This window comes from Malaclemys terrapin, chromosome 11, assembly GCF_027887155.1.
Source record: "Malaclemys terrapin pileata isolate rMalTer1 chromosome 11, rMalTer1.hap1, whole genome shotgun sequence".
NCBI lineage: Eukaryota > Metazoa > Chordata > Testudines > Emydidae > Malaclemys > Malaclemys terrapin.
In genome coordinates this window covers 79295746-79308882 of record NC_071515.1, presented here as the reverse complement: position 1 = coordinate 79308882, position 13137 = coordinate 79295746, and the positions used below count along the sequence as shown (strand labels likewise).

Below are 13137 nucleotides of genomic sequence, written 5' to 3'. Positions count from 1 at the left end.
CAGTTGTCTGTGAACGGCCCTGTGTGCTGGGACAAGGGAAATGAAATCCCGAGCTATGTGTCTGGTAAAAAAGGTGTCTCCAGCTCTTCTTTGTCTGTGGAGCAGACAGAAGGTGCCTTTCAGCCTGGGATGGTTGAGAATAGTGCAGTTGTCTCAGAATTGGTTCTGAATTCAACTAAAGCCCAGGAAGGGAATGGTCCTAAGTCTGTGTCTGCTGGGGAGGATGGCACTGTAACTAAGTTGCATCCAGTTAGTGTCTTAGCCAAATCCCGGAGACCAGACAATTCGGGTGCTTATATTTTGCCTATTGCTAGTGTGTGGTTGGTAAAGGGTGTAGCAACTCTGTCTAATCCGGGTAATACCCTAGCCAGGGCACAAGGAGAGCATGAAGGTGATTTGGTTGTGTTATCTACTGATGGTGTGGAAACTTGTAGCAAGAAGGAAAGGATTCCTAAACTTGTGTGTGGCAAAGGGAAGGGAAAGGTTTCTAACCTTTTATCTAGGAAGTCTATGGGTTTGCCTGAAAGGGGATTGTGTAGAAATCTGCCTGATGGGCCAAAGGTGATCCTGGATGTAAGTAAGACCCAGAAAAAGTCTGTGTCGTTTCTCAGGAAAGTGTTCCTTTAGAGCAGGCCCTAGGTGAAGAGGGTAAGGGCAAAATTTCTGTGAGGGGTGATTTGCTGCTTAGAAAAGTTCCTGGGGAAAGAAATCCTCATGGTCATCTGTTCAAGCAGTTCCCTGCAACTGAAGGATATGAGAGTGATTTAATCAAGGAAGTTTCAGTTCCTAACAGCCAGAAATTTTCTGTTGTGAATGGATCCACTGACTTTCCTTTCGAAAGATCCAGTGTGGGTAGCTTTGAAAAGGTCTCAGATGGAGTAAGAGCTGTTAAGAAAGTTAAGCAACCCTATAACCAAGTGGCTGTGTGTGGCCAGCTTGTTGGGAAGACAATGGTGTTGGAACAGGAATGTCTCCATGCTAATTCTGTGAGTGAGCAGTCTGTGCTTCAGGGTCTGAGGACAGATTTGGTTACTGGTGTTTCAAAGCAGAACAGTTTTATGGCTAAATGGTTGAGGATGCAGGGGAGAGCAAGCAAACTCTCACCCTCAGACTCTTTGGATTTGTGTGGTATCTCTTGGAAATGATAACAGTTAAGGATATGAAAACTGGTGGACTGGCTTCTGTCTGTGGTAATGCAAATTACTTGTCTGGCTGGGAGGGGAAGGACTTGCTAATAGCTGTTAGCACAGAGAGCCCACCCCATCAGCCAGTGAATTCTGGTAAGCAAGAAAAATCAGGGTTTGATCCTTCTGGACAAGGAGGAAAGAGAACACTGAATTTTGCAAAGGGAAGCCACAGGTTAACCCTAAAATGCCCAAACTCCAATGGTATTGAGCCAAAGGTGTGGCATGACAACCATGATTGTGGATGGACACTTGCAATGGATTTGTTGTTAATGCTAATGGTAATTTTGTAACTGATGTGTTGCTATTACCAAGATCTGTAAGAATGAACAATGTTCCTAATCTGTTGGAAAATCCCTTGAACATGTTAAAAGGAATACATGAGAACACACTTTATGTTAAAAGGCCTTGCTATACTAATGTTTCACAGTTGATGCCTGTAAACAGTATTGGAACTTTTCACAGGAGAAAAGACATTCCAGACCTAATGTACTGTATGAGAAGGGAAACTAAGGCACACTACCATATTGCTTTCACGGCTAAATGCCAAGATTCCTGTACTATGAACATCATTAATATCTGCATTTATTTGATGTTAATTGGGTTCCAAACATTTGCCCGAGCTTGTATGGATAAAGTAGCTGTTTTCTTTAGCTCTTGGCAAGGTCACATGAGACATACAGGAACCATGCTGCAAGAGCAGATCCAATCCACTATTGTTCTAACTAAGTTTTACCTTGAGTTTGTAAAGAGGTTCAATCATGTTGTTGAACACAATTTTGATAAACCATTTCGGTTGTTCTTTAGCCAGCTAAGCCATAGTGCCTACCCCGATACTAGCCATAGTGAGATAAACTCAAGGATGGGGAGCTCTTGGGATGCAGTCAGTGATGATTGTGTCATCCCTTCCTGCATCAATTTTGCGTTGGGGGTGTGACGTTATTGATATAATCTGGGACCGTATAGATCATTGTTGCAACCAAGGTCCTGTAGTGGCACCAAATCTTGTATAAAGGGGGTCAAATGGGGTGTCTAGGACAAGGTTATGGTTTACTGGTTATAATTATGCTGTCTATATGTGTGTATTAATTTGGTAGTTTGAAGTTATGAATATTGGCTCTAGACTGTCTGTATTTCAAACTTATGCTATGCTGCTGGGTGACATCCCAGACAAACTGGTGTTCGCTCTGCCTAGCCTGCTTGATGGCCCATTAAGGACCATCAGCTATACAATGGACCCATTGAGAGAAGGCAGATACGCCTTGTAACTCAGCAAAGTATGCAGGGACTGGCCCATGTGACTCCAGACTCCATTTTGCTGTAATTTTCCACAGTAAGAACAAAGAGGTGTTCTTACACCTGGAAAAGACTATATAAGGCGGATGCCTGATCTCCATCTTGTCTTCAATCCTGCTTCATACCTCTGGAGGAACTTTGCTACAAGCTGAAGCTTTGAACAAAGGACTGAGGACCCATGCCAGCGGGGGATGTATTCCAGAGACTTGATTTGAACCTGCAGTTTATTCCATCGCTGCTGCAAGCCTGAACCAAGAACTTTGCCATTACTGTATGTTATTGATTCCATTTAACCAATTCTAACTCTCATCTCTATCTTTTTCCTTTTATGAATAAACCTTTAGATTTTAGATTCTAAAGGATTGGCAACAGCGTGATTTGTGGGTAAGATCTGATTTGTATATTGACCTGGGTCTGGGGCTTGGTCCTTTGGGATCAGGAGAACCTTTTTTCTTTTACTGGGGTATTGGTTTTCATAACCATTTGTCCCCATAACGAGTGGCACTGGTGGTGATACTGGGAAACTGGAGTGTCTAAGGAGATTGTTTGTGAGACTTGCGGTTAGCCAGTGGGGTGAGACCGAAGTCCTCCTAGTCTGGCTGGTTTGGTTTGCCTTAGAGGTGGAAAAAACCCCAGCCTTGGGCTGTAACTGCCCTATTTGAGCAATTTGTCCTGAGTTGGCGCTCTCAGTTGGGTTCCGCCAGAACCGCATTGTCACAGTCGTGCAAAGCCCAGTGGGCGTGCTCAGCTCATGTGCTGGCCAGGGAGGGCCTTGTGCCGCGGTGCCAGCCCTGGGGGGTGGGGTGAGCCGTGTGCCCAGCATGCAGGGCCCCGAACCAACGCGGGGAAGGCCGCAGGAGGCAGCTCTGGGCACACCAGGTGCCCACTGGCCCTTGGGGAGGTGGTTTTCATTGCTGCCTGGACTCAGTCCCCATTCAGAGTTGTCTGGCCTTTCAGTGCCGGGCACCGGGCAGAGCGAAGGAGACCCGCCAAGCCAGGAACTAGCCACGCTGCCAAGGGCTCGAGACGGGAGCTCAGCCTGCAGGTGGGCCCGTGGCTGGCAGCTGGGCATGGCTGATGTGCTGGGATGGAAGGGGGACAAGGGGCTTCTGCGTCCTCCCACCCCCCCAGCAGGGAGCGGGGCGTTGCCATGGAGCAGAGGAGCATGTTGGGCTGTCAAAGGGGCAGGAGAGAGCTGGGTTCTGGGTGCCATGGAGCCCAGGCAGGGCAGAGCAAGGGACCGACACCTGCTCGGGGAAGTCAGGGCATGGGCCCTGACAGGCCGGGCTTCGGGGGTCCTAGCCCTGGTGAGTCTCAGTCTTCGCAGTGACCCACAGGGCTCCCCATGCCCGTCCCGTGACTCCCTTCTGGGGAGGGCCCTTAGCCAGAGACTCCGGACCCAGAGATCCCCTCCTGTCCATGCCCCGGGGAGCCAGCCCCTCCCCGGCACCGCACCCATGCCATCCCGCCGGGCCCCGCACCCCTGATCCCTGCCTGATTCCCGCCCTGGCTCTGAACCCCCGCCCCACGCATGCCCCTGCTGACGCTCCTGGCATTGCAGCTCACGTCCCCCTCCCCTGTTCCCTGGGGCTGTCCAGTCCCTCCTCCGGATGCCCGCACCCACCCCAGTGAGCCGAGCCCCCAGCCCTCCTCTGCTCCGCCTGCTCAGAGCACAACGGTAAATAACGTTCCCAAAGCCCCCGGAGTCCTGCCATTGGGGCGGGGCAGGGCAGAGCACGGTGTGCCCAGCCCCAAACACACTGTCTACACTGGCCGAGCTCAGGAGGGGAGCCCCCAACCCCCACTCCGGGGCCAGGGCCCCTCGTTCCGGGTGCTGCCCAGACCCAGCCTGAACGTACGTGCCCCCCCCCCATTGGTAACGCTCCCCGGCACGGGCAGCAGGGTGCATTGGTGCCCGCCCCACCCTGCTAGGGAGGGGCACGGCAGGGCGCTCTGGGCACAGGCCTGGGGGGAAGGCTCAGGCTGGGGTGTCTGATACTGTTGTTGGCCTCTCCGGCTGGCACAGACGGGGAACCCCCTGACCCCCCGCCCGCCCCGGCCCTGGCAGGGCCCATGGGGCAGCCCAAGCAGTCAGCCCCTCTGCCTGAGGGACTTGCCCAAGGAGTCGGTGGGAACTGAACACAGGTCTCCTGCCCCCAGCTCTGACCCCAAAGCGCTCGGCTCTTTGGGGGGCTCCTGGCTGTACGGGACGGAGGGGGGCTGGCTGGGCCCTGTGTGTGGGTACTGGCGGCCCCCACCCGCCCGCGGGGAGGACAGCGGCTGCCCCTACCTAGCTCTGGCGAGGTGGGCCGGGGCCGGCGGCCTTTCCCCTTGCTCCGGGTGCTTCTCCCTTCCTGAGCCAGCCGGGCACCTTCCTTCTTCTCTGTGACCTTCAGCTGCCTTTGCTCGGCATCCCTGCCTGTGCCACGCGGCCCTGCCCTGGCCCCCTCCAGGCCGGCTCCGAGCTCCGGCGCGGGCTTGGCCCAGGGTAAGAACCGCACCTCCTGGCCCGCGTCCCGCCTCCTATGCGGCCCGTGCTGGCCTGCTGGCCTGGTGGTCAGGGCTTCGCTCCCAGCCCCGGGGGCCCTGCCATCGCGGCTAGCTCTCGCCCCGACCATCGGGCCCCCATCCAGGCATGCGACTCCTTCGGGGGGCCTGGCCTCCGACAGGTCCCCCCGCCCCAGCGGAGTGGCCTGCGATAAGGGGCACTGCTCCACCTTCCTCTTGCCCTCAGCACCTTCCGGCTCCCCACTCCTCCTGGCTCTGGCCTCCTCCCGCGGCTGGCTCGTCAGGGCGCAGCTCCGAAGCAGTGGCTTCCGCGTGGCTGCCCGCTCCGCCCCGTCTCCGGGCCCCCCCAGCCCCACGCTGGCCAGGGCTAGCTGCTGGATGCCGTACGCGTTCTCCACAGGCGGCGGGGCCTTGAGCCCCTGGTCTTTCGGGGCCGGGGTGGCTTGTGTCTCCAGCATCCGGGGGGCAGAGAGCTGGCTGGGGCCCCGGGGTGAGGGGGCCTTTGCCAGCTCCTGCGACCTCATCAGCTGCTGCTTGGAGACGGTCTTCTTGATGCGGCTCAGCTCCTCGGAGAACCTGTGCTCGATGTCGCCGACCCGGCTGGCGAAGTGGCCCCGCTCATCGAACGAGGCGGCCTTGTGGCGGAAGGCCTGACGCCGGCACGTTGGGCCACCCATCTCCGACCGCACCCCGGCCCGCAGCTCCTCCCGGGAGCCGTCCGGCGTGAGCGGGCGCTGGCCCAGGTCGGGCTGGTCGAAGGAGCGCGTCTTGCGCAGGGGCAGCCAGGCGTGGACCGGGAGGGGGCTGTCACTCTGCTCCAGGCTCCTCCGGCGCTCCTCGAAGTACTTCAGCTTCTCGAAGATCTTGGAGCCGGAGCGCGCCAGCTTGGGCGAGGGCCGCAGCACGGACACCCGGCTGGAGGTCTCGCTCAGCGGGGTCTGGGGCCGGGACTCCAGCGTGCTGGCCTGTGAGTACCCCAGAGACTTGGGCTTCCGGACCTTCGCCTCGTACTCCTCAGGGACCGTATCCTGGTACTCCGCCGGCATCAGGGCCGTCTTGCGGGGCGTCAGGGGCGTGGGGGAGGGGACACCAGGACCTCGGCTGGCCGGCTGGGCCGGGCACTGGCCCACCCTGGGAGACGGCAGGCAGAGAACAGGTGGCTTGGAGGCCAGGGGCTGGGCTGGAGGCTTTGGGGAGTCTGCACCAGGCTTCGGAGAGAGCTCCAAGTGGTCGTCTCTCCTGTACCCGCCCTGGGGGATGCTGCTGCAGGCAGAAGGGAAAGAGGGGGGTGTCAGAGCCAGCCTCGCTTACAGCCTGGCATGCAGCCCTGCCCCCCGAGGGCAGCAGAGCTGGTCTGCCCAGGGCGAGGAGGGGGTGTGAACGCAGGCGACCCTGGGGAGTGGGCTATCGGCGTGGCACAGGAGCTAGAGCGAGGCTGGATAAACTTCAGAAAGACGGGGGGTGGGGGAGATCTGTCTGGGAATGTCCCCCATTCTCCCACTCCCCGAGGGAACCAGAACCGGCCTGGGACAGCCAGCCCTGCCCTGCCCTGGGAGAGGGGCTGGAGGAGCCAATGGGGCATCTCCGTCTCTGGGCCGCAGTCCTGGCCTCCCCGTCTAAAGCCCATCTGGGATCTGGCGCCCGGGACGGAGGCTGGCACCAAGGGGACAAGCTGTCCCACTGCGATACCATCTGGGCGGTGCCCAGCAAGGCAGGGGTGCTGTGGTCTTACCATGCCTGGCGTGGTCCGGGGGCACCTGGGCCTGCACTCTCCCTGGCTCCGGAGCGAGCACAGCCTGGGCTCTGGGGGAGCCCGACCGGCTGGAAGCGTCACGGCCGGGCTGGTACGCATGTGGGTGGCAGTGAGACTAGGACCTCCTGGGGCTCACTGGGCGGCAGCCCCCGGGGCCTGGCATGGCCAAGGCAGCTGGGGGTAGCTAGAGCTGGAGCCCTGCTGGGGGGCTGCGGCGCCCACGACTGGGGAGCAGACTCGGGCGAACTACAGCAGTCGGGTCACTCGGCTCAACGGCTGGGCCCTGGGCAGGACCAGCAACGGGGGGAGGGGGATTCACCCCCCCGCTGCCGCAGCACTCAGGCAAATCTCCCCAGCTCTGGGTCACACTCAGCCACACGCACGCACGGGCACGCGCACCCACACACATACATGCACATGTGGGCACGCTCACACACACATATGCACACACATGTGGGCACACCCAGGCACGCTCACACACACGTGGGCACACACAGACACACAAGGTCTCAGCGGGATGCCCACGGACCCCCGAGCCCCTTGGACGTGTGGGGATGACCCGGCTGTGCCCGCGGGCAGGGGTCGAGGCAGGCTGGGGTCCGCGGGGGTGGGAAGTGGAGCGATGAAGATGACAACCTGGGGGAGCCTCGAACACAAGACAGCGAGATGGAGGTGGCAGGAGCGGGTGGGATGGGCCCCTGAGCACAGCAGCCAGGTGGGCAGATGCCCCCCCCACTCCCCCACCCCCGGGCCAGGCAGGTCCCAGCAGCCCGGCAGGGGCCGCAGCGGGGCTGGAAGGAGTGTCCCCAGGAGGGCCCTGCCCGTGGATCCCAGCCGGGGTCCATACATAGAACATCAGGGTTGGAAGGGACCTCAGGAGGTATCTAGTCCAACCCCCTGCTCAAAGTAGGACCAATCCCAGACAGATTTTTGCCCCAAATCCCTAAATGGCCCCCTGAAGGAGTGAACACACAACCCTGGGTTTAACAGGCCAAGAGGCTGTCTGGGACAGCGGGAGTCGGCCGGGGAGCAGGGCGGCCGTGGGGCTGGGGGGACTGGAGAGCAGCTCGCAGAGGGGGGCTGCGGTGCTAGGAGGGCAGTGGCTTTGTCCCCATGCTGGAGTCAGCAGAGCTGGGCACAGGGAGTGGGGAGGGGGCAGGGAGCGTGACACTGCCTGCCGGGCCCTGCCACCCATGGCCCAGGAACGAGGGCTCTTTAGCCGGGCTCCACCCCAGAGCAGCTCCACCCTAGCTCCCGCTGCCCGGTGCATAGCCCGGCCCCCAACCCTCCCCCCAGCCCCCGGGCAGGGCCTGCCGTGCTCAGAGGCCCCGGTCCTCCCACAGGGATAAAGGAGGCAAAGAAAGACCCCAGGCTGAGGGCTAAGATGGCTGCGGGGGTCGGGAGGAGATGGCCCCAACACGATGCCCCCTCCGCAGCCTCCCCCAGCTACTTACACGTGGATTGAGAGCGCCCGTCCTCTGTACAGACTGAAGGCGCTGCCGTAGGGGTCGCTGGCCACCGAGAGGCTATCCTCCGACCCCCAGCTTGTGCCCACCAGAATAGCACGCGACGCCCGTAGCAGCGGCTCCACCCCCAGGTGCCTGACCTCGGCGCCGCGGGGGGCCTGCGCATGTGCTTGCCTTGGGGTCCCCTGCGGCTGCCAGCCACCGGGGCGCAGGTAGGGCCCCCTCACTGGGAGGCCGGGCTCCGTCTCCTTCTCCACCACGGTCTGCTGGCTGCCCGACCAGCTGGAGCGCTCCTCCGCCTGCAACAGGCCCAGCGCCGATGTGGTCATGGAGGTGTCCACCAGCGTGTTCGACTCCCCTGCGCAGAGGAGAGAGGGGTGAACTGGCAGGCAGCGCCTGGAGGGGTCCGGCCAGAGCCCCTGTCCGCTGCCACTGGCCAGGCCCCCGCCCCGACTGGAGCCAGGACTGGCCAGGACACCCCCTGTGGCGTTATTAATATAAACTGGGACGGTATAGATCATTGTTGCAACTAAGGTCCCATAGTGGCACCAAATCTGATATGAAGGGGGTCAAATAAGGTGTCTAAGGACCTACATTAAGGACCATCAGCGACACAACTGACCCATTGAGAGACGGCAAATACACCCTGTGACTCAGCAAGGCAGGGACAGGCCTATGGACAGAACTGTAAGGTTTTTTCATGCCATGTGCTGGGCAGCTTGTGTTTGGGACAAAGGAAGCACAGGCCACATGGCAAAAGGACTGCAAAAGGCAGCTGCATCTCCTCCATTTTGTCTTCAGTCCTGCTTCTTACCTCTGGAGGGACTTTGCTACAAACTGAAGCTCTGAACAAAGGTCTGAAGGACCCATCCCAGCTGGGGATGTTCCAGAGACTCGATTTGAACCTGCAGTTTATTCCATCACTGCTACACAGGGCTGCCCAGAGCGGGGGGGGGGCAAGTGGGGCAATTTGCCCCGGGCCCCACAGGGGCCCCCATGAGAGTTTTTCGGGGCCCCTGGAGCAGGGTCCTTCACTTGCTCTGGGAGCCCCGGAAAACTCTCGTGGGGCCCGGGCCCCTGGAGCTTCTTCCGCTCCGGGTCTTCAGCTGCAATTCAGTGGCGGGGGGCCCCCTGCCACCGAAGACCCCAGGCCCCCTGAATCCTCTGGGCAGCCCTGCTGCTACAAGCCTGAACCAAGACCTTTGCCATTACTGTATGGAATTGATTCCATTGAACCAATTCTAACTCTCATCTCTATCTTTTTCCTTTTATGAATAAACCTTTAGATTTTAGATGCTAAAGGATTGGCAACAGCGTGATTTGTGGGAAAGATCTGATTTGTATATTGACCTGGGTCTGGGGCTTGGTCCTTTGGGATTGAGAGAAACTTTTTTCTTTTACTGGGGTATTGGTTTTCATAACCATTTGTCCCCATAACGAGTGGCACTGGTGGTAATACTGGGAAACTGGAGTGTCTAAGGAGATTGCTTGTGTGACTTGTGGTTAGCCAGTGGGGTGAGACCGAAGTCCTCTCTGTTGGGCTGGTTTGGTGCCTGGGTGTGCAAAGTACCCCAGCCTGGGGCTGTAACTACCCTGCTCTGAGCAATTTGTCCTGAATTGACACTCTCAGTTGGGTCCCGCCAGAACCAGCATCGTTACCCCCCCACACCCTTCTGGAGCCAGGACTGGCCACAGCCCCCACCCCACTCACAGCCCCTGCAGAGCTACCTGGAGCCCCCCGGCCGGCTCCCACTCACCTGTGGGGGAGCTGAAAGGCGTCTCGTCCTGGAGCTCACTGCGCTGCGTCCCCTGGGGGTCGCTGGCGTCGTCCTCGCCTGTCTCCGAGTCTGGAGCCGGACAGAAGCGGGCGGTGAGGACGCAGGCTGGGCAGGCAGTGCCACTCAGGCCTCCCAGGCCGGGAACCCCCAACCCACCTAATGCAGGTCGGTGCTGGGAGGCAGGAGAGGCGAGTGCCAAGGCCCCACCTGGGACGGGTGGGCAGAAGCAGACAGAGCCCGTCAGCCCCAGTGTCCCCAGTGGGGGGGCCTGAGCTGGGGGGAGCCGAGAGCAGCAGCGGGGGGGGAGCCAAGCGCAGGGAGAGAGGCGAGCCAGCCGTGCAACGGGGGAGGGAGCAGCGTGGCCTGGAGGAGGGGGAGCAGCGTGGGGGGGCGGGGGCCCGGGGGCGGGTGAGGCCGAGCGGTGTCCTACCGTAGCTTTGCTTTCTGCAGGAGCGGAAAACTTCGCTTCCATCGGGGCAGCAAGAGAGAGAGAGACATCAGCGCCGGTTATCGGCCCAGCCTGCCGAGCCACGGGCAGCCTGGCGGGGCAGTGGGGCACTCAGCCGAGGGGGCGGGTCCCACGGGAAGCGAGGGCTGGGGGGGCGGGTCACAGACCCTGCACCCCCTGAAACACAGCACGCCCAGCCCCACCCTGGCTTCTCTAGTGAGTGTCTGCACACTCACAGACCCCCCCCCGACACGCCCAGCCCCGCCCCGGCTCCTCTCACGAGCGTGTGCACACTCACAGACCCCCTGACACATCCAGCCCCGCCCCGGCTCCTCTCACGAGCGTGTACACACTCACAGACCCCCTGACACGCCCAGCCCCGCCCCGGCTCCTCTCACGAGCATGTACACACTCACAGACCCCCTGACACGCCCAGCCCCACCCTGGCTCCTCTAGTGAGCGTGTACACACTCACAGACCCCCCCCCGACACGCCCAGGCCCGCCCCGGCTCCTCTCACGAGCGTGTGCACACTCACAGACCCCCCCGACATGCCCAGCCCCACCCTGGCTCCTCTAGTGAGCGTGTACACACTCACAGACACCCCCCAAACACGGCACGCCCAGCCCCGCCCCAGCTCCTCTCACGTGTGTGTAGACACTCACAGACCCCCCCCCCCCAACACACAGCACACCCAGCCCCGCCCTGGCTCCTCTCACAAGCATGTACACACCCCCTGACACATGGCACACACAGCCCTGCCCCGGCTCCTCTCACAAATGTGTGCACAGACACCCGCCCCCTGCCCCCAACAGTCAGCTTAACTTTTGTACCCGGAAAGATAATGGAGCAAATCATTAAGCAATCAATTTGCAAACCTCTAGAAGCTAATGAGGTGATAAGTAACAGTCAGCCTGGATTTGTCAGAACAAATCATGTCAAGCCAACCTGAGAGCTTCCTTTCGCAGGGTAACCAGCCTTGTGGATGGGGAGGGGGGAAGCAGGAGATGTGGTATTCCTTGACTTTAGTAAGGCTTTTGATACTGTCTCTACAAACAAACTAGGGAAATGCAACGTAGATGGAGCTACTATACGGTGGGTGCAAAACTGGTTGGAAAACCCGTTCCCAGAGAGTCGTTATCAGTGGTTCACAGTCAGGCTGGACGGGCATAACCAGTGGGGTCCCGCAGGGATCAGTTCGGGTCCGGTTCTGATCAATATCTTCATCAATGATTTAGCTAATGGCACAGAGAGGACACTTATGAAGTTTGCGGACGATACCAAGCTGGGAGGGGTTGCAAGTGCTTTGGAGGATAGGATTCAAATTCAAAATGATCTGGACAAACTGGAGAAATGGTCTGAAGTCAATAGGATGAAATTCAATAAGGACAAATGCAAAGTACTCCACTTAGGAAGGAACAATCAGTTGCACACATACAAAATGGGCAATGACTGCCTAGGAAGGAGTACGGCGGAAAGGGATCTGGGGGTCAGAGTCGACCACAAGCTAAATATGAGTCAACAGTGTAACACAGCTACAAAAAAATGCGAACATAATTCTGGGCTGTATCAGTGTTGTAAGCAAGACACAAGAAGTAATTCTTCTGCTCTACTCCGCTCTGGTTAGGCCTCAACAGAGTATTGTGTCCAGTTCTGGGCGCCACATTTCAGGAGAGACGTGGACAAAGTGGAGAAAGTCCAGAGAAGAGCAACACAAATGATGAAAGGTCTAGGAAACATGAGCTATGAGGGAAGATTGAAAAAATTGGGTGTGTTTAGTCTGGAGACGAGAAGACTGAGCGGGGACATGATAACAGTTTTCAAGTACATAAAAGGTTGTTACAAGGAGGAGGGAGAAAAATTGTTCTTAACCTCTGAGGACAGGACAAGAAGCAATGGGCTTAACTTGCAGCAAGGGAGGTTTATGTTGGACATTAGGAAAAAGTTCCTACCTGTCAGGGGTAAACACTGGAATAAATTGCCTGGGGAGGTTGTAGAATCTCCATCATTGGAGATTGTTAAGAGCAGGTTAGACACACACCTGTCAGGAATGGTTGAGATAATAGTCCTGCCATGAGGGCAGGGGACTGGACTACCCGACCTCTCGACGTCCCTTCCAGTTCTAGGACTCTATGACACACGGACACCCAGCCCCGCCCCGGCTCCTCTCACAAGCATGTGCACACTTCCAGCTCTCCTCCCCCCCCGCCAGCCCTCCCCCGGCACCCTATACATGCCTCCCCTCCCCCCACAGGTCTCCTTTCTGCCCCACGACAGCCCCCCCCCCATATACACACACAGCACAGAGTACAGCCCCCCAGCTCCCCATACAACCCCCCTACACACAGCACAGAATACAGCCCCCTGGTACCCTATACACCCCCCCGCACGCAGATACACACCACAGTATACAGCCCCCCAGCTCCCCATACAGCCCCCCCCCCACTCACAGACCCTCCTGACACATGGCACGCCCATCCCCACCCCGACTCCTCACACGAGTGTGTGCACACTCACAGACCCCCTCGACACACGGCACGCCCATCCCCACCCCGGCTCCTCGCACGAGTGTGTGCACACTCACAGACCCCCTCGACACACGGCACGCCCATCCCCACCCCAGCTCCTCGCACGAGTGTGTGCACACTCACAGACCCTTCCGACACACGGCACGCCCATCCCCACCCCGGCTCCTCACACGAGTG

General features: G+C 59.0%; 1 protein-coding gene across 3 annotated transcripts in view; it reads right to left on the bottom strand.

Annotated features, from left to right (window-relative positions):
- Positions 1–13137, bottom strand: part of SPEG (striated muscle enriched protein kinase) — a 130521-nt gene that overhangs the window by 82845 nt on the left and 34539 nt on the right. Inside the window, exons 1-4 of one of the 3 annotated variants that reach the window (XM_054043336.1) lie at positions 10416–10562; positions 9965–10054; positions 8382–8565; positions 4771–6251 (exon numbers count right to left, since the gene is read on the bottom strand). In XM_054043336.1, the coding sequence (XP_053899311.1) occupies positions 4771–6251; positions 8382–8536 (1636 nt within the window). In that variant the 5' untranslated portion in view covers positions 8537–8565; positions 9965–10054; positions 10416–10562. Of the gene's footprint in view, positions 1–4770; positions 6252–8195; positions 8566–9964; positions 10055–10415; positions 10563–13137 lie in introns of those variants that run through there. The other 2 variants (XM_054043334.1, XM_054043335.1) reach the window with 2 other exon arrangements.